Source organism: Protopterus annectens, chromosome 3.part1, assembly GCF_019279795.1.
Source record: "Protopterus annectens isolate FY-2018-M chromosome 3.part1, PAN1.0, whole genome shotgun sequence".
Classification (NCBI taxonomy): Eukaryota; Metazoa; Chordata; order Ceratodontiformes; family Protopteridae; genus Protopterus; species Protopterus annectens.
In genome coordinates this window covers 1,500,470,281-1,500,491,966 of record NC_056732.1, presented here as the reverse complement: position 1 = coordinate 1,500,491,966, position 21,686 = coordinate 1,500,470,281, and the positions used below count along the sequence as shown (strand labels likewise).

Below are 21,686 nucleotides of genomic sequence, written 5' to 3'. Positions count from 1 at the left end.
GAACACAATATATACAATTACTTTATAGGTATAACAATCCAGTTATCAGAGTGTATCTGTTCAGTTATTGTAAAATGTCAGTCAATAAGACTTTTTCCATGGATTGTTAATAAATGGCTTAGGATGAATCCTTAATTCTTTAATTTTAATTTCCAACAATGCTGTGGTCTTCGTTAGGCTGTAGAAGTCTTCCAAAGTCGGTATTGTGTTTGTATTCCATCTTCTTGTTATACACTTCCTTGAGATTGCAAGTATTGTCCAAACTAGATACATATTTGACTCATTCAAATGTGGACCTTTGTACACATTTAATAATACTAGAGCTTTAGATAAGTTAAACGATTCATTAAATAAAGCTTGTAAAAAGTTTTTAATACCATTACGAAATGGCTTAATTTTAACACAGTCAAAAAAATGTGATTCCAATCTGCATTGTGTATTTGCTGACACCTCCAACATATTCCCTTTGTGGAAGAATTCATTTTAGTAATTCTATCTGGAGTTAAGAATGCTCTGTGCAAGTATTTCCAATTAAAAACTTTCCAGTATTGTGTAAAGGATGTATGTTTTATTGATAATAAAATATTTGATTTAATTTCTTCAGTTAACTGCAACGAGTATCCTTTTGTTATATAATTCCAATATGAGGATTTGGGTGTTATTTTATAATTTATCAATATCTTGTAAAATTTTGAAATACTATTTTCCATGTCATAATTATTATATATGATTTTGTATAGGTATTTTGTACATTTAGGTATTTCTTTAAATGAAGAATTACTAATTGTTCTGCATAAATCTTGCGAATATGTCAGAATGCTTTGCATAGTTAGCCAGTCTTGTTGTGGAATTTTGTATGTTGTTTCATTGTTTGCATATCCAGAACTTTTAGTTCTTTGATACATTGAAATCAACAAACAAATCCTTTCTGTTTGCAGGACTTTTAGTTCTTTGATACATTGAAACCAACAAACAAATCCTTTCTGTTTCCAGGAATTAATTATTTCTCTGTATATTTTATGTGGATAGTTCTTTGTAACTATTAATGGTATTAAAAGATCAAACCAGATTTTTAAATCTATCAGCTAGAGCGTCTTCTGTGGGGGCGACATGCGTGAATGGGTGTTCCTTCATTGAAGGTTGTGCATTAGGCCCAGCAAGCCAGCATGTAAAACTCTACTGCCAATCATTAGCGGACTGGAGTTCCACTGTGGCGACCCCTAATCGGGAAAAGCCGAAAGACACAAACACAAACAAATTTGCATAAATAATTTTCCTAAATGAGTCAATGTAATAATTAATCATACGAGTTTTAGTGAGCTTAGTTATGTTATATTGCATAGTAATACATAATATGTGCCATGGCAAATTGTTTTTATCTGTTATTTGAATTTTTTTGTAAATCAAATTAATTTATTGATATTACAGTTAGTAATTCTTTTCAATTTGCAAAATAATTTGGACTTATCCAATCTGAGATTGTTTTAGATACTGATGCTTTTATATATGTTTCTATATCAGGAAAGTTTAATTCTCCCTGTTTCCATGGTCTGATATGATGTATTAAAGCTATTCTGTTTCTTTTGGGAAACCATACAAATTTTATTAGGCATGAGATTAATTTCTTTGAGTATATTCCTTTTTGGTAACAGTTGTATTGCCAAAGCTATATATAGAATCTTGGGTAGTAAAACCATTTTTATTTACTGTAGTCTATCTTCAAATGTTAATATTATTTTGTTCCACTTTTCCACAGGGATTTTAATTGTATTGATGACATTATTGTAGTTTTTTAATACTAATTTATTATTATCATTGCATAACTCAATTCCTAGATATTTTAAGGTAGATTCTTGTTTCCCTATAATGTGATTCCCCTTCATCTGCAATTCTTTTTTTATTTAAAAATAAAAACTTTGATTTGGATTTATTGAAATGGAGCTCTGAAGTCCTGTAAAATGTGTCAATTAAAATATCTAATTCTTCTAATGTCTCTTTTGTATTGGATAATGTTAATAATATGTCATCAGCAAAGAGCATACATTTAGAATTGTAGAAGAGGAAGAAGATTGTTCATAAACATCTACTCCTTTGATTTTTGTATTGTTACGTATTGAATCTGCAAATGTTTCAATAGCCAAAGCAAATAGAATTGGTGACATGGGACATCCTTGTTTAGTACCCTTTGTTATATGTATAGATTCAGAGGTGAAAGGACCTAGCTTAACATACGCTAAATTATTTGTATGTATATATATATATATATATATATATATATATATATATATATATATATATATATATATATATATTCTTTGCTAGATGAACAAAAGGAGAAAATTCAAATAACTCCAGGATTTTGAATAAATAGTCCCAATTTAAGGAATCAAATGTTTTTTTCTATATCTAAGCCAATATGAGTGTTTATTTTCTTTATTAATATAATCTATAAAATACATTATCATTTTACAATTGTCATGTGTGTGTCTATGATATGTAAATCCACTTTGATCATTATTAATTGTTTTGGATAGTGGTATTTTCATTCTATTAGTTAATATTGTCATAAATATCTTATAGCCATTATTCAATAATGATATGTGTCTATATGAGGTACAAAGGTTTGAGGATTTGTTTTCCTTTAGGATTGATGTGATTAAGGAATATCTCCAAGAGGGTGGTATTAAAGCTTGTGACTGCATTTCTAATAGAGTTTTATGGAAGAGGGATAGTATCTTTGAAGGAATACGTTTATATATTTCCATAATTATGCCATTTATACCTGGAGCTTTATTATTTTTACCCTCTTTTATCATATCTGTAATTTATTTGTAGGATATGGGTGCTTGCTGATCTAGTTTTAATTTTCTGGTATTTTTTTATATTAGAACATTTTTCATCTAGATTTAATTGATCAATATGTATATTTTAATTTTGGAAATGCTCCATATAGTGATTTGTGTAGGCATCAAGAATGTCACCTATATCCGAGACATTTTTCCCTTTCTTTTCATGGAAGATACTTTTAATGATATTAGGTTTTGATTGTATTTTGATTATTGTGGATAAATTATGTAGATATTTGGGAGAAGTGGCCAAGGTATTACTTTTTAGTTTTTCTAAAGCTAAACTAGCTTTATGTGTTAGAATTTCATTGTATTTATTGTTTAATATTTCTACTTTCATTTTCATCTCCAAATGATTTTGATTATTTTCAGCTTTTACTGACAAAAGTTTGGATTGTAGATTTAATAATTCAGAAACCCATTCTCTGATTTTTTTATACCAAGTTAGGGTTTACTATATATGTAAGCTTTTAATGAGTCCCATATCATTATTTTATTTATCTCTGTGGTGTAATTAATATCTAAGAAGAACTGTAATTTAGATAATAACCAGGGTTTGAACTCTTTAATTTTAGTTATATATGCTGGAATACTAGAGTTAAAGATTAATGGTTTGTATCCATTTTGAAGTTTTAGTATCAATGAATTGTGGTCTGAAAAGGGGCAGAGAGTGATTGAGAAATTAATGATCTTAGAGTGTAAGTAATGGACAGTAAATATTTTATCTATTCTAGTTTGGGTACCAAATCTGTGATCTTGATGGGAAAACAACAAAGATTTATCTTCTTTAAATTTGAAAGAATCTACAAGAGGAAATTATTCTACCCACTTGTTTAAAGCTTTTGATACAGCAGATGTATGCAGCAGTCTTTTATTTGTAGTTTCAGAAATATCAAATATACATTTAAAATCTCCTCCTAACATTAAGTTGCCGTTATAATGATTGGAAATGAAATCCAAGTGTTTTTTAACAGTGTCTGATCCAATGCCTAGGAATCAGTATAGATTGGCTAGGGTCCATATTCTGTTATTATATTTAACTATTACTAATACCATAAGGCCTTCTTTATCTTCATACTTATAAATAATTTCTGGGTTAATCACATTTGTTTTCTTGTCTTATAAGTGGATTGCGCTAATATCATATATCCCTTAGGATTCCATTTGTAATTGTCATTTGTTCTGAAATGAGTTTCTTGAAGGAAGACAATTTGTGCTTTGTTCAGTTTTAAATATTTCAGTAGATTTGATCTCTTGCTAGGATTGTTTAAGCCATTGGTATTTAAAGATAATAAAGTTAAATCCATCTTAAGTTATTTAGACTATGTATTTTTTTCTGTCTTATTGTGACTATTAAACATTTTCCTCTGATAATTATAAAGTATATGTTTGAGCTTTTAAATGAAATTATCAGATTTATACTTTGAGTGTTTACCAAAAAAGTAATGTTTTGGTCAGACATACTAAAAATGCTTTTGTGAAATAACACATTTAAATGAATAACTGTTAACAAAAATAAGATCTGCACTAGCCATGGAATGAAAATCATTCCTAATCTGACGGATAAACCTAAGTCCATCAAATTATCACTCATACCTTGACAATCCAGAACATCTGAGCTCCATAAATTGACTTATCATATGGAGAATATTTGTAATAGGAATAAGCAATATTTATATTATTTTGAACAGATATAGTACTATTGTAGATTAGACCGAATTCTAATTCAATATAAATGTCTACTTATTGTATAAGCAATTAATATTTACATGAAAGATAGATGACAAGCAATTCAATCATAGTAAAGTATGATATATCATATATAAAACCTCAGTAAAATATTATAGCACACAGTTATTTAACATATTCACCCTTATTGATGAAGTCTTTCAAAACGTATTACTTAATGTAAATAGATGGTAATAATATTTAAACCTAATGTTTATAATACAATATATTTTACTGGATATATCAGAAGTTATATTTCATTGTTTACCAGCATTTAAGTAATCACTTTGTTTGTTGCTAACTTACTTAAAGCATCAAGTTTGTTTTATGTAAACATTGATGAAAGTTAGTGCATTTTAATTATTAGTGCATCCCCCCATTTCCTACACATAAGGATTTTCATATCTGTAATTTCTTATTATAAAATGAGTGAAATTATAGGTTAAAAACAATAAATTCACTTATTGTGATTAATGATTACAAGTTCCCTTTCCATATTCATAAATTGCCATTTTATGGCATATACTGAAAGTTTTTAGATTTAAATGGCAACATTCTATTTTGTATAATCAGCAAAGGTTAAACTGAGTGATTATTGTCAATTTAATACTAGTTGTTCAGAATGTTCAGAATGTGATTGTTACATTCTGTGACATTCCTAGTTCACGCTTTTATTGTTTCCCTTGAGCAACTTTGTCAGTTTCATGTCATAGGTTCATAGGTAGGTACTAGGCTATCAGCCCGAGGGCCTACGTAAGCCTAGCCAACAAGGTTCCCTGGCTTACGCCACCCAAGAAAGTTATTTTCCTATGCCACTGTCAAGCAGAGATGCAGAAGTGATCCCCAGGGTGTATTTCCTGTTTCCCATACACTCATCAAGATTTTTCTTGAAGAGTGATAATGAAGAACTTTACTTGACATAGATGGGTAGCCTGTTCCAGAGTATGGGAAGTCTCTGGGACAGGAATCTATCCCTCCAGCATGTCCTGTTTATTGTGGTGACAAGGTTTAGGTCCCTAGAGAGTGTAGCTTGGAGGGATTGGGATTTCTTTAGGTGTAGCATGTCCAACAGCTCTGGGGTTGAAATAGCTTTATATGTTAGGCAGAGATCACCTCGGAGTAGGCGATATGCTATGGTGCAAAGCCGGAGTTGTTTGAGATGGTCAGTGTAGGGCATCTGTTTGAGGCCAGTAATCCTCTTTATGAGGTACGTCTGTGGCCTTTCCAGCTGCTGCAGATGCCTTGTGAGGTACATTCCAAAAGGGGTGTTGTACTCTATAATGGGTCTAATGAGTGTCGACTAGAGGGGAACAATGACCTCTTTTTTCCTGGATGAGAACCCTTTTATGATGAGGTGTGCCATGTAGAAGGACTTTCTGACTACTGTGGCAGTGTGGCTATCAAAGGACAGACTACTGTCCACCTGGGTCCCAAGGTCTCTTATCACACATTTGGTGTTAAGTAGACTGCTGTCTATGTAGTAGTTCATGGATACAGAGTTTTTACCAAAGGGGATGACAATGCACTTTTTGGCATTGAGCTTGAAGCCATGGCTCTGACACCAGGCATCTGTCTCAGTGAGTCCCTTCTGTAGGATTTCCACATCATTTGGGGACTTGACTATGGCTCCTAGTTTGCAGTCATCTGAGAACTTCATTAGCCAGAGGCCTTCTGTGTTAGCCTGTACTTCAGAGAAGTAGATACAAAACAGGAGAGGTCCCAGAACTGAACCCTGTGGTACTCCACTTGTCACTGGTTTAAGGTCAGATTTGAAGTGTGCAACTTTTACAGTGTGGGTTCTGTCAGTGAGCCAGTTGGCAACCCATCTTGTGACGTAGGGATTTATACCTAGTTTAATGAGTTTAGCTATAATTCCAGAATGGGGGATGGTGTTGAAAGCCTTGGTGAGGTCAAGATGGGCTGTGTAAACCACCTTACCCACATCTACGGCTTTGGTGACTGCCTCAAAGAAGTCGATCAGGTTCAGGAGGCATGATCTGCCTTTCACAAACTCGAACTGGGTGGGATCCAGAGTTTGGAGGTTACCAATGTCTTTGTTTATGAGTTCCATGGTGATACATTCCATGGTCTTGCAGACCAGGCTCGTCAGGCTAATAGGGTGATAGTTCCCAGGATCAGTAGTGGCTCCCCCTTTGTGGAGTGGGATAACTGTTGCTGTACACCATTCAGTGGGCACAAAGCCTGATGTGAGGCTATGATTGAACATGGTGCTTAGGTGGGGAGCCAGTTCATTCTGAAGTTCGTGTAAAATGCAGCCTGGGATGTTGTCCAGTCCCATGGATGCTGTGTTTCTGGCTTTAGAGAGTGCAGCTTTTACTTGCTTAGTTGTTATTACAGGGACTCTGCATTCTTCCTGTATAGATATGGGCCCTTTAGGGGGTTTGGGGAGGGTAAGGTTAGCACTGAACCTATCTGCCAGGATGTTGGCAATATCAGTTGGTTCTGTAATTTTCATGCCATTGTGCTGTAACTCTGAGCAGATCGGGGTGTTGCCTTTGAGATTCTTGACATAGCTATAGAATACTTTGTGGTTGTTTTTAGAATCAGTGGTGATTTTGTTTTCGTAGCTAGCTTTGGAGGATCTTATAAGAGATCTCAGCTTCTTACTGATGCTGACCAGGGAGCTCCTCCACTCATGGGATTTTACTTTCTTTTGCAACAATTTCTTCCTTCTGTTGTACAGTTTGTTTATGGCAGGGGACCACCAGATTGGCTTCCTTTTTTTGGAGGATAGCATCTTGGTTCTGTTTGGGATAGCACGATTCATGCACTCGTGTAAGTGCTTATAGAGTGCATTTGTGTAGGATTCAGCAATCGTAACTGTATTGTCCATTTGTATGGGTGTCATGAAGTTCAACACTTCTGTCTTAAGAAGCATGAAGTTGGCTTTGGAAAAATGTTTTACCATGGTTTCCTTAATGGGGGGTGGGATGTAGATATCAAGGGTGATGAGCTTATGATCGGATCAGACCAACAAGGAGTTGACCAGGTGTGGAACACCGGTCACTCATGTTGGTAACGACTAGGAGTTTATGAATTCCAGAAAGCGTTGTGTGAAGGAGTTGGTACACGAGTAGTTTTCCCAGTTAATGGTGGGGTAGTTGAAATTGCCCATTATTAGGGTGTTTGGTTGAATCCTAATATTTTCCAGTACATCAAGAAAAGAGGAGTGGGAATCCTGGGGCATGGTGGGGGATCTGTAGCAAGCTACAATTTGGATTGCAGTCATATATAAAACATTAATTACCTTGGTAGCAGCCTAAGTATTATGTATGGTCAAGATGTGTTACAAAACCACAATTCAAGTTAAAGCAATTATATGACTTGTTTTGCACATTTACCTATATGAGAAAATCATCATGCTTCCCGTTGATGTTCAATATACTGTATGTCATTTATGACAAGTTAAAACAGTAGTGTTATTATATTCAAGTCCATGTTATTAAACTGTCTATTGTCAATTTAATACTATTTGTTCAGAATATGATTGTTACATTCCGTGACATTTCAAGTTCAGGCTTCTATTGTTTCTCTTGAACAACTTAGTCGGTTTGATGTCATGTATAAAACATTAGTTACCTTGGTAACCGCTTGAGTATTATATATGACCAAGATGGGTTACAAAAAATACAATTCAAGTTAAAGCAATTACATGACTTGTTATGCATATTTACTTATATAAGAAAATCATCATGCTTCCCCTTGATGTTCAATGTACTGAAAGTCATTTATGACAAGTTAAGACAGTAGTGTTTTTATACACAAGGCCATGTTATTAAATCCTGTCTTTAATATCTAAATTCATCAGACTGCTTCATCTTATATGAAGATTATATATTTTATGTCTAGATTTACTAAAATCATACATTACATAACTATTGTGTGTGTGTGTGTGTGTGTGTGTGTGTGTGTGTGTGTGTGTGTGTGTGTGTGTGTGTGTGTGTGTGTTTTATCAAGAATCAACTTAATGAGCTAAACAAAGTGTTGGGAGACCATCGTTATGTGTACATGGGGTTTAAAACAGCCCTTTTACTATATATTTTTTAAAACCAAAAACGTCATTGCCGAGAATTATCTCGGAGTCTCTTCAGAGCCATTAAGCATTATCATCACTCTATCTCCATTACCATAGCAACCTGAGAGCATCTGTTCCTGTTAATGTGCCTGTGTACTGCATACCAGAGGCTCACGATGCACCTGAAGCAGAGCTTCACTTCACTGCAACTTCAAGCCTAAATTCCCTCCCTTTCAGCGAGGCAGCAGCCAGAAAAGAACAGAGAGCAAACAGATAAAAAAAAAAAAATCTCCCAACAAGCCGCCCCAACAAGGGACAACACACTCCTCCAGCCCTCCTATCTCCCACTCAGCAGACGTACAAACAAACCATTCTCTGTCAAAATATCCCAAATCACAGTTCTATCCACCCCCTTCCCCTGGAGCCAGGCTAAACACCAAATATCTCTTCCGAATACACAAGCATCAGTAAACCTTGATCACAAGCTGAAACCCACAGCTTCTCGGAGATGAAAACAGCAACATGTAGCAGCTGCCAGACACAGCTGCATCCACATACACCATGTCAGGCTTAATCAAACAGCACTTGAAGCTATGATACCTGCCATAATTGCTATTAATTATGTTTAGACAGAATAATAATGACATTTTTACTAGCTGCCAGACACAGCTGCATCCACGCACACCATATCAGGATTGATCAAACAGCACTCAAAGCTATGATACCTATCATAATTGATATTAACTATGTTTAGACAGAATAATAACATTTGTACTAGCTTCCAGACACAGCTGCATCCACACACACTATATTAGGACTGATCAAACAGCACTCGTAGCTGTGATACCTGCCATAATTGATATTAACTATATTTAGACAGAATAATGATGACATTTGTACTAAGAGCTTGCTACTATTATTCAACCAGGATATACATGACATTTCTAAATCATACTTTAACTGAATAAGGCATTAGTCTCCATGACAGCATTTTTTTTCAAAACACTCTACTGTTACTGCTATTATATATGATGCTAATTTGTTACATTTGAGTCTGAACTCTGATGAATGGTACCTTGTTGAATTAGTTAACTAATTACTTAAATTATTATAAGTAAAAACAATGAAAATTGAACAAGATAAGTATTCACTGAGTTCAAGTAGGGGAACAGAAACTTCTATGTTTATATTATTATATGTTGCTTTGTTTGGCTTATATATAATGTAAATTGTAACCCATCTTGGCCTACCTCTGTTTGTAAAAAAATTGCTGGACTCTGAACATTCTGAATAAATCATTACTGTTTCTCAGTTGTTTAAGAAACCCTCCTTTTTTTAAAATAAAAACAGTTGACAGCTGATGTACCATATCAGCTGATACGTTGAGAGATGTAGTTGTAAGAGTGATTTTCTTTGGGGGGGGGGGTCATTTTTTTGTTTCTTCTTTCTAGCATCAGTCCAAGGATTTGTTTCTTTTATTCTTTTAAGAGAAGGGGCCATCCATTCCATTTCTTCTGGGATAGACACTATGTTGTTGTTTTTGGTGAATATAGTAGCTTCTTCTAAGTCATTAAAGGTTCTCATCTCATTGGCAAAAAGTATTTTTATCTTGGCTGGAAAGGCCAGCTGTGCTTTAATGTTGTTTTGTTTCAACAGTTTTATTATTGGCCAGACTTTTTTCCTTTGTTCTAGTATTCTCGAAGAAAAATCATTGTCAAACCTTATCAGGCTTTGATTGTATTTTAAGGATGATTTTCTCCAAGCAGATTTTAATATTAGTTCCTTGTCCAGAAATGAAAGAAATTTTATAACTATGGATCTAGGTGGAGTATTTGTTGAGTTAGAAGCAGGTTTCCTCAGTGCTCTATGCGCCCTTTCAATCCCAAATGAAAGTCCCTCTTTCAAGTCTAAAAATTCAGGAATGCAGGTTAAGAATGAAATAATTTCTTCTCCTTCAGTGTTTTCAGGCAGCCAAACATCATTATGTTGTTTCTCCTTTCCCTGCTTTCTAAGCCATCTATTTTGTTAAGCAGCCATGTATTCTGTTTAAGCAGAAATTATTTTTGGAATTCTTCCACTTTGAGTCTCCCTTCAATGTCATTTAGAGAAGTCTCTATATTTGTTATTTTTGTATGGTGTTGCTGTAATAGTTCTTTAAGACTATCAGTCTGTTTTTGAGAATTTAGTTTGAGGTTTTCTAAGTCATTTTTAAAGCCATCCATCTTCAAAGATAGCTCCTGTAAGGTAGATGTCATTAAATGCAGTTTTTTTTATTTTCAAAGCAGCATCTGGATGAGAATTCCTTGAGTTGTTCATATTCAGTGACTAGATATATTTCCAAGTTACTTGACAGGAAAACTTTTGTATATCTCCATCAAAACTGATATTTATGTAATTTAGTAGTTTATAGATTTCTGACATTTTAAACTTGAAAATAATAACATTTTCCTGTATTATTATACTAGTTTTTGGAGCTCTCAAAATTCACTGCTCTTAGGTAGCCATCTACGCTCCCCATCCAGCATGAATGTTTCTGCAGGGAATGAAGTCTGAATCTCAAATGTCTTTCATTATTTTCTAACTTTAGTCTTTAATGATGTGCCACTAATTTGCCAGAAAAACACAATTTTATGAAAAACAGACCAAAAATATGAGGCGAAAATCTGTACAGTTGAGAAGTATGCATGTGTTATAAGAACAGTATTTAAAATATGTCCCTATTTTTTGGCCTTCGTGCCCCATCATTTTAGACTTCACCCAGATTTCTTGTGCAAAGAAGTTGAAAGTATGTACAGGATAATAATGTCAAAAAATAACCAATAAAAACTGCAACAGAATACATACAGATGCCAGTTTTACTTAGACAATATACATGTTTTCACCTTTATGCAGCAAGACTTCAGACAATTCTAGCTATTATATAAAGACTGAGACAGAGTCAAAACTAGATTAGGTTGCTCACATAGGCTGCCAAGTGTCTACCGAAATGCAATTCCCCATTCCTTGCAACAGACGAAACAATGCCCAAACGAAAAGCCAAGATAATAAGATCGGCAGTTGACATAGTATTTTTGGGAGAAATTATGATATATACTTATCATTATTCAATTGTGTTTGTTTAGCATGCAGAAACATTCCACAGTATAAGTGGAAAGGAATGCAATTTTCTTTTTGCCACATGCGCAAGTGCCCGTACCACTTAGCGGATTATTGATCATTTACTCTGTTTTAAAAAGTGCTGCACAGTTCATTATGTAAAACTGAAGAAAGAACCTATGCAACATTTTTAAATACAGTGGATGTGTAATAATCTGTGTAAGTGTGTGTGTCACTGCATTAGGATTACATTTCCATAAACTCTAGCACCGTGTTTCAGCACTCCTGTATGCTGCAAGTATGGATTTAAAATGTAGTGTTTGAAATGAATCTCTGTGAAAAAAAATGTATCTAATAAAGGGGATTTTTTTCTCACTTAACTGCACTGTTGTCATTGCTTAAATTTACTTTATATAAAAAAGGCAGTCTGAACAGATGGAGCTATATCTTTTCTGTGATAAAAGTGCTTCGCCACTGCATGTCAGCATGGCAGTCATCAAAATATAAGCTTTTTACTGAAAGAAACGTTTGTTTTCATGTTTAATGGCTGTCATTACCGACATTTACTTTATTTAAAAGTATGCAGGGGGGTTGCTATCTCTTCAGCAGTGACCATTATTAACATGTTAGAAGAATGACATTCACTAAAACATAAAATAATGGCTTTAGGCCAATTTTCTTGTTATGTTTTAATGATTGTCATGCTTTACAAACTTTGGGCTGATTTGTCAGCGCTGTCAGAAGCAATCGGGAAGGGATCACAATGGCAGATCGGTGCAGACATTCATCATTGGTGATCCAAAACCATTATTACAAAGGTTTAAATAAAAACATTTATTTATGGATACCAGTATGATTGTAATACAACATATTACTACAGTGCAGTCCACCATCCAGTTCAGTAAATAATCAGACTCTAAGGTGAAAATACTGATTACTTGCGTAGCCTGTACTGTTTTGATGGAGACAAAGAAGTTATGTACCTACCATAATGTTCCATGTTAGTTGTCTTCATCTCGCCTTCTTTCTTGCTGGTTGGGATTGGAGCCGATCCTCGGCTCCGATTTGGCCATCTTCTATAGCTCGAGAGCTGTTTACTGACTTGAGGTTACCCCTTATCCCATGATGCCTAGCGCTAGCTACCCAGATCTTGTTTGTAACAGCTAACCCCAGACGTAGCCAGAGAATCAACATGTCCAAACAAACAGGTTGAGCAAACCTGTCATACTCCCTCAGTAAGTGGAGGAAACAAACCAGAGAACACTCAGCCAGTGAAACCAAAACTCCTCTCGATCCAATAGGACAGGGGGACGGAGGGTGGGATGCAAGAAAGAAGGTGAGATGAAGACAACTAACATGGAACGTTATGGTAGGTACATAACTTCTTTATGTTAAGTTGTCTATCTCACCTTCATTCTTGCTGGTTGGGACAGTGTCCCTAGCACCTACAATCCTGGGTGGCTCATTGGAATAGACTCTTCAGAACAGTGGAACCAAAGTCAGCTCTGCTCCTGGAGACCATATCTAGCTTGTAATGAGAAAGAAAGGTATGAGGATTTGCCCACGTAGCAGCTGCACAGATAGAATCCATGGGCAACCTAGATTGGAAGGCTACAGAGGTAGACAAAGCCCTAGCAGAATGACCTTTTGGTTTGATAGGCAACTCTTTGTTTCTCAATTGATAAATGAAAGTAATAATGTGAGACAACCACCTGGATAAGGTCACTTTGGAAACTGGGAGTAGGAAAGGAATAGTTGGTTTGATTTCCTCATATCCTTAGTCCTATGCAAGTAGAAATGCAATTGTCTATGAACGTCCAATTGGTGTAATTTGTATTCTGCCTTGTTGGTGTGGTTAGGGAAAAACACAGGAAGGTCTATGGATTGGTTTAAATTGTTTTCTGAGCAGACTTTCGGAAGGAACGAGGGATTAGTCCTCAGAGCAACCCTGTCCTTATGAAAAACCAAGTATGGAGGACAAACACATAGTGCCTGAAGTTCAGAGACGTGTCTGGCTGAAGTAATAGCTACCAGAAAAAGTGTTTTCCAAGATAAAAACTTAATGGAGCAGGATGCTGCAGGTTCAAAGGGGGGCATAATCAAGGAGGTTAGTACCAAATTAAGGTCCCAAGGAGGAGGGGGATCTCTCACTGGAGGTCTAAGGAGAGTAGTCCCTCTTAAAAAGGCTTTACAGAGCTTGTGAGACATAATGTTTGAATTAGACAACCCAACATGAAAGTTAGAAATGGCTGCCAATTGAACCCTGATTGTAGCAGAAGCGGACTCCAAATGAAAGAGCTGTGCTAGGAACTCCAAAATTTCTTGGACTGGGGCTGAAAAAGGATCTACGTTCCTAGCCTCTGCCCAACAAGAAAAACATTTCCATTTGCTAGCATAAGTCTTTCTAGTTGTGGACTTGTGAAAAGAGACAATAATCTCACGCACGGCCGGGGAAATGCTGGGAAGCCTGGCTAAGGTTGGAAGTGGAGCAACCAAGCTGTGAGCTGGAGTGTTTGGAGGGATTGATGCAGCCCACCTGATTGATGAATCAGTAGGTCTGGCATCGGATCCAGAGTCCAGGGCTGATCGAGAAGGTAATGGTGCAGGAATGGAAACCATATCTGTCGAGGCCAGTAGGGGGCAATGAGGATCATTTTGCAACCCAATGATATTGCTTTCTGTATGAGTTTCGATATCAGAGGAAATGGAGGGAAGGCATAAAGAAGTCCCTGAGGCCAATCGTGGACTAGAGCGTCTCTGGGTGTGTGACCTGGAAGCGGAAGAAGGGAGAAGTAGTTGCTGCATTTGCTGTTAAAGGGGGTGGCAAAAAGATCACAGCAAGGCTGTCCCCATTTGCGGAAGATGAGATCCGCAACTACCTGATTCAGAGACCACTCGTGAGGCATGAGAATAGCTCTGCTGAGCCTGTCCGCTATGACGTTGGACCTCCCATGGATGTGCGTCGCAATCAGAAATTGTTGGGAAGAAATCACCCACTGCCAGAGTATGAGTGCTTCTCGACATAGGGGGTAGGACTTGGTTCTGCCCTGCTTGTTGATGTACCACACCACTGACATGTTGTCCATTTGAATTACAATGGTCCCAGAAGGGAGAGAGTCTTGAAGAGCTTGCAATGCTAGGAGCATGGCTCTCATTTCTAGGATGTTTATATGCAGGTGGTACTCATGAGGCTGCCAAGTGCCTTGGACTGTCCTGCCCTGATAATGCCCCCCACCCTATCAGGGAGTTGTCTGTGGTCACTGTGGCTACCGGAGGGGGCTGAATGAAGGGTCTGCCGTGAGTCACTAGTGGGGAGACCATCTACCAGGAAAAGTGCTTTTTGCATGCTTCTGTAATCAGGATCGTGTGAGACATGGGCAGCTGTTGGAAAGACCACTGTGTAAACAGAAGCCACTGAAAGATCCTCATGTGAAAGCGGGCCAGTGGGATTAGAAGAATGGCTGCGGCCATGGAACCCAGAGTTTGAAAGATGAACCTGACTTGGATTCTTTTGCTTTGCATCAGAATTTGTACTTGCTGACGAACTGTAGACACCCCATCTGGCGGTAGCCTTGCGGACATGTTCCTTGTGTCTAAGTCTGCACCTATGTAGGTGATAGATTGGCAGGGCATCAAGGCAGATTTTTCGAAGTTTATTGTAATGCCTAACTGGGAGCAGATTGTGATTATGTAGTCCCTGGCTTTAAAAAGTTGTTTCCTGGTAGTAGCAGTGAGGAGCCAGTCGTCTACATATGGAAACACCTGGAATCCTCGATGTCTCAGGTGAGCCGTGACCACTGCCATACATTTGGTAAACACCCTGGGGGCTGTGGTGAGACCAAAGGGCAGAGCTGTGAACTGGTAATGACTGGCTCCCAACCGGAAGCAAAGGAATCTCCTGGAGCGCCTGTCCATTTTGATGTGGTAGTACGCATCTTGAAGATCTATGGAGCACATCCAATTGTCCTGACCCAGAAAGGGTAGAATGGACTGTAGCATGACCATCCAAAACTTTGTTCTTTGAACAGACTTGTTTAGTCTGCTGAGATCCAGAATTGGTCACCAGTCCCCTGTCTTTTTTGGTACCAAAAAGAACCTTGAGTAAGTTCCGGATTCGTGTTGGTCTGCCGGGACTTCCTGGATGACTCTTTTTTTCTAGCTGTCTTGAAACGTCTTTGACTGCTTGGTTCCTCAGATTGGGTGGAACATCTGGAAGGGATTTGCTCGATGCTAAGGGGGGTTGAGCAAAGGGAATTTTGTAACCTCTGGATATATTTGACTGTACCCATCTATCTTGTGTTAAATTTAGCCAGGCTTTTGGGTACAGTGAAAGTCTTCCCCCGACTGCCTCCAGAGGCGGGCAGCTGGGCAACCCTTCAGGGATGCTGAAAGGGCTTTTCAGAGAAGGATTCTCTGTTGCCCAGGTTTTGCGGACCCCCTCTGCCACGAGGGTGGCGTCTATTGTTGTTATTTCCCCCTCTGCCCCTGGAGGAAAAATCACTACGTGTGTCAGGCGAGGCTCCCTGGGATTTTCAGAACCACATTTTACCACTCTTCTGACCCTTGAGGTATGGTCTGGAAGGAGTGGAAAAACGGACTCCCATGGCAGAGAGAGTCTTGCCTTCTTGCTCACACCTAGTCAAGGTGTCTTTCACCTGTGGTCCAAAAAGAAAGGAACCATCAAAGGAGGTGTTGGTGAATGACACTCTAAAGGGTTCTGCAAAGTTACACAGCCGCATCCATGCATGTCTCCTAAGGGCCACGCCCGTACCTGCGGCTCTACTCGCACCATCGGCTGCATAAGAGATCAGCCTCATGGAGGAGTTGACTACAGAATTAAGGGTCACCAGCTGGGAAGCCACTTTAGCTTGAGCCCCCTCAGCTGATGGATCTTGAAGGGTATCTCCGAGCTCTTTAAGGAGATCCCTCTGAAGCCGGGTAAAATGGCATATGTAGTTCAGTGACCTCATGGAAAAGGTCGCTGAAGCAAACATTCACTTCCCATATCTGTCCATGGTCCTAGACTCCTTGTTAGGAGGATGGACAGATGAAGAGGTTTCCGCTAACTCTTTTTTGGTGGCTGCTGCTACCACCATGGCATCAACAGGAACACCTTTGGTAAGGAACTGCTTATCATGGGGTGCTGTGATGAACTTGCCAGGTTGCCTCGGAGTTGGTTCCACTGTATCTGGGGCTGACGAAGCCTTTCGAGCCACCACGGACATAAGTGGATCGAAAGGCGGAGAAACCCAGGAGGTGGATGGTCAGGAACCGAACGCATCCAGGAATACAGACTCATCCTCAGTAGGGGCTAGGGGATTCCAGTTCCTCCTCTGCTTAAGCATTTTGAGGATGTCCAAAAAGGAAACATCTTCAGAGGGGGATCTCGGGGACCCTTCCGAATCATCTAAGACTGTATCCGAAGTGACAAACTCAGGGGAGTCAATGTGCTTCCTCTTGCACTTCTTCTTATGAGGGGGCTCCTCTGAATGTTCAGGGGAGGCCTCGGAAGAAGAGGAAACTCCCAATGGGGTGCCCTGGAGCACCTGTTCCCCACGCTTGGGGTCTGGAGGAGGAGCAGAGGTTGGCACAGGCACTACAGGGGACGGAGCTGGTGGGGCCGATAGTGGAGCTAACTCAGAGGCCAGCACACTCCTCATGACATTGAAGGCATCCCTGCCACGATGCCGAGAAGGCTCCGGTTCTGAGGAAATCAGAATCCCTCTCTGCACCGAGGGAGATGGCTCCGAGGCCGATGTAGGAGCTGAGCTCACCTGCACCGAAGCTCTGAGAGGGAGAATGGGGTCAGACAAGGGTCCAATGCCACTCACCACCTCGGAGCCGATGAGAGAGCCCCGGCACCCAGATCCCTGGATGGATGGCACCATCGAGGGAATCAGAGTTGACGACGGAACCGAAGGAGATAAAGTTATCGGTGCTGATGGTTCCACTACTCAAACCCCAATGAACTCCTGCACCGAGCTCAATGGAGTTGGAGGAGGAACATGGATAGAAGTGGACAGAGCTGACACCTGTTGAGGAGGGCTGGACAACATTTTGGCAAATGCCTGCGACTTTAGCAACCTACTGACCACTCTCTCCATGTCATGATCCGAGAGCCTAGAGGATCGAGAGGAGTGAGAAGATCTGTGACTGCGCTCGCTTTGCAACAGGGGAGACCGAGGAGCCAAGTGTATCGATTCCAGAGAAGGGGACCTCAGCTTCTTGTGGCTCTGCGAAGGCTCGGAAGTGTCTGATGGAGCCGACGGGGAGATAGTCTTATCGGTTCCAGCCGGAACTGAAGTAGCAGGTAAAGAATGAACCAAAGATGGCTCCGAACTTGGAGCCAACGATTTGGTAGGTTTAGGGGATTTCACAGGCTGAGTCTTGGCCGGTGAATCCTGGGGCTTTAAAAGGCTCCCAAGAATAAGCTTATTCTTACGCTCCTGCAGAACTCTTGGACTAAATGCATGGCAGATAGAACAAGAGTCCTGCAGGTGCATAGCGCCTAAACAATAGATGCAAGAAGTGTGCCCATCTGTCAGCGACATTTTCTGACAGCATGATTCACACTTCTTGAACCCAGACACCTTGGATTCTTTGGACATCCTGTAACAGAAAAATATAACAAAAGCTATCAAACAAATTAAATTAAGGAGAAAAACACAGTGCAGTACAGACTAAAGCTAAAGTTTTTTTTTTTTTTTAAATAGGAAAGCCTCTAACTCAAACGGCTAGTCTGTAAAGAAGACAGAAGGAAAGCCTCTAACTTAAATGGCTAACCTGACAGGAATAAGGAGAAAAGGGGGGGGGGGGAGGTGGAGAACTCTCTAAATTAAACGAGTTCTAAAAGGACGGGAAGGAATCTACAAATACACACTTACCAACACAACAAATATATCACTAATAACTAACAAAAATCCCTAGGAAAAGGACTATTTCTAGTAAAGAAGTTCTATAAAGAAACTTTACACAAGCCTGAGCCAGAAAAACGGCACCTCGCAGCTGAAGCGGCAAACGAGATCTGGGTAGCTAGCGCTAGGCATCATGGGATAAGGCTCGATCTATAGAAGATGGCCCAACCAGCAAGAACGAAGGCGAGATAGACAACTTAACATTAAATGTTGCAGTTAACCCAGCGATGTCTCTGAATAATACTTACTGTGACTGCAGTTATTAACTAATGTACTACTGTAGTTAGTTACTTCTCTATTAGTTAAGGAAACTTTCATAGTTTTATTTGAAGCTGCCCAAAGACATATTAGAATGGGACAACTCTGCTAGTGACTAAAATATTGTTAGGAACGCAGAAGCAAAGCTTTTTATTGTACAGGGAACAAAAACAAGACTGAAAAAGAGGCGTTAACAGGAATTTGGAGAAAGACAACACCGTGGGCGGATCTATAGATGACGCGTGCTACTATCTCACAAAAAATGGGATGTAATTAACAAAGTGGGCGTGAATGTACACTTCTCGGGCCGAGTCAAGGTATATGCTTCAGCTGTGCGTTGTGGAGAAAGGATTTTGACGGCATTTCAGAACTGTCAGAGTTAGAGGAAGTACGCTGTCGAGGCTGAAGAAGGTGGCGTGTGTTAAATAGTTCTGACAATGTTTGCAGCGTGGGACTTCTGGCATCGGCTGTCTTGCCGAGTGGCACTGGGGCCAGCCTAGTGAATGTTCACATATGTGTGTAAGAAGACTGTCTTAGCACGGATTTATTACTGTTCTTTCAAAGGAGATGGGGCAGAAGGTAGAGCAGGCTTGGAGCTGATTTGGGCTTTATTTGTACACCCGTCACCGTGTCTTGAATAACTTTTCACTGCGAAAACAATTTCCTTTCAGAATGATGTCGCAGATGTCGGCCAGTCATTTGAGTTTCTTTAAATCAGTCGGAACGTGTTTTGTGTAGTACCTATTTGAGGTTGCTGGTCTAATATTCTAAATGGGATCTCACCTCTATTTTATTCATTGGAGCACCCTTATTCAGATGTAGTAGGGGCTTCAGCCAAGAAGTAGAAATATTAACTAGGATTACTTAAAACTGTATGCCTGCAATTTGTTGAAGCACAAGAACACTTAGTGCTGTGTTATGTGGTTGGTACTGGCTTAGGCATTTTTATTTTTTCTTTGACAAGAGGGACCCTGGCTAGTTTATTTCAAGACAGTGATAGTTTTCCCTACCTGTAGTCATGCGTCTCGCTTCCTTGCTATCGATTTGTCGCCCAGCTCTGCCTCTTATCCTGGGTATCTCTTTAGGATGCAGTCTTAGCTTACTTCGTGTTTCATGGAGCCAAGTTAGTGATGCAGAAGATGCTTGCTTGGGGCTGGTGGGAGATGAAAGCAACTCGAACGCAGGGGCTGCAGGAGTAAAGAAGGACCGTCATAGTGACGACTTTCAGCCTAGAATTATACCATACAAGAAAGATCCGAATAGACTCCATAAAAAGGTGCTCAGGTAAGACGTTTTTACCCCCCCCCCCAAAAAAAAATAAAAAATTACGGAAAAGTGATGTACCTTTTGTTAATGTATGTTTATATGAATATGCATTCATAATCCTTTGGGTTGATCTATACTGTAAAACGATATAGTCAAATACTGATAACTATTCATGGATAAAATGATTGTTTATCATGGATTGTAAATAGTTTTGCTATTGTTTTATTGTATGTGTTATATGTAGATTTATGTAGGTTTATAATGAAAACAAAATAAAAATGTTTTTGGGAAAAAAACAAAACGATGCAGACGTTATAGATATTGTAGTTAATTAGTCACTAAAGCGCTTATCAAATTTGACATTACAAGTCTAATGGAAAGTGTCAGAACGCTTAAGTTGTGGTTTGATTTTATGTAGGTATGTGTGTATGTATGTATTTATTTCAGGAATGTAGCCATGTGCATTCTTTGTGCACAGCTAAGCACTTTTTTCTGTTATCAGAAGCATTATGAATTATAGAAACAATGGTCCAAAAGAATGACTAGAACATGCAGCTAAACACATCTTTCTTATAAATGAATAGAAATCCATGTGTGGGAAAACTTTTGCAGGGGATGTGTGCATTTTTATTATGAAATGGGACAGGGAGAGAGATCATATGAGTCTATGAACAGAAAACAGAACTTTCTAGCCATAATTTTAATTTAGTTTGTGTGTTGCAGTTTTCTGCAGTTTTCTAAAGCATATATTTTAATTTTGAGATTAGAAATGCAGCACATACTGAAATTAGTACATTAGAAGTCTTAAAGCCTTTAATTGACAAATTAACAGGAATATATTATATTGTTTTGCAGGCTTATTTGTACCCTAATCATTTCATCTTTATGTTGGAACTTTGAGATAGTTGATGTCCTTATGCTGGACAGACTGTTGGACTCCTTAAAATTAATTTGTATGCCATAATTTAATATATGAAATGACAAAACAACATCAGATGTCGATAAATAAATGACTGACTTGATGCATGCCCAGGTACCCATGTGTTTCCATTTATTTCCTTTATGAATTGTACACTACTGCACATATAATGATATACTTGGATATGTGCATAGTAATGATTACCATATTACATATTTTCTATTTTGGATCTGTGGCTGGAAAGACGAATGCTATAAAGTATTAACATTTGGTTAGATTCTGAAAGATGCATATGTTAATATGTAGGACAGCCCTTTGATTTGCTTTGTACATTTTCATTTGCAGTGTATTTTTTCTCTGTTTATTTTCTTTCTACTGTTTGTTCTCTTTGAAATTCATTCTCAGTGGAGGCTCGTCATAGGCTATGGATAATGTGTGTATATGTTTTTTGTGCTTGAGATTGTAATTTCTTAAAGTCCAGGTGACTTAACCATAGCAGAGTTCTCCTTTTGGGGCTTAGTAGCACTTGCACTGAAGTTGTTCACATTTGAGATGTGGTATTGGCCATCCAGTTTTATTGTGTTTTGGTACTTGTCATCCATCCTACTTGGTTTATGTTTTTA

General features: G+C 38.5%; 1 protein-coding gene across 1 annotated transcript in view; it reads left to right on the top strand.

Annotated features, from left to right (window-relative positions):
• The first annotated feature begins 19,160 nt into the window (after positions 1-19,160).
• Positions 19,161-21,686, top strand: part of CHPF2 (chondroitin polymerizing factor 2) — a 730,161-nt gene continuing 727,635 nt past the window's right edge. The window contains exon 1 of the mRNA XM_044067571.1: positions 19,161-20,162. Within this exon, the coding sequence (XP_043923506.1) occupies positions 19,897-20,162 (266 nt within the window). The 5' untranslated portion in view covers positions 19,161-19,896. The remainder of the gene's footprint in view (positions 20,163-21,686) is intronic.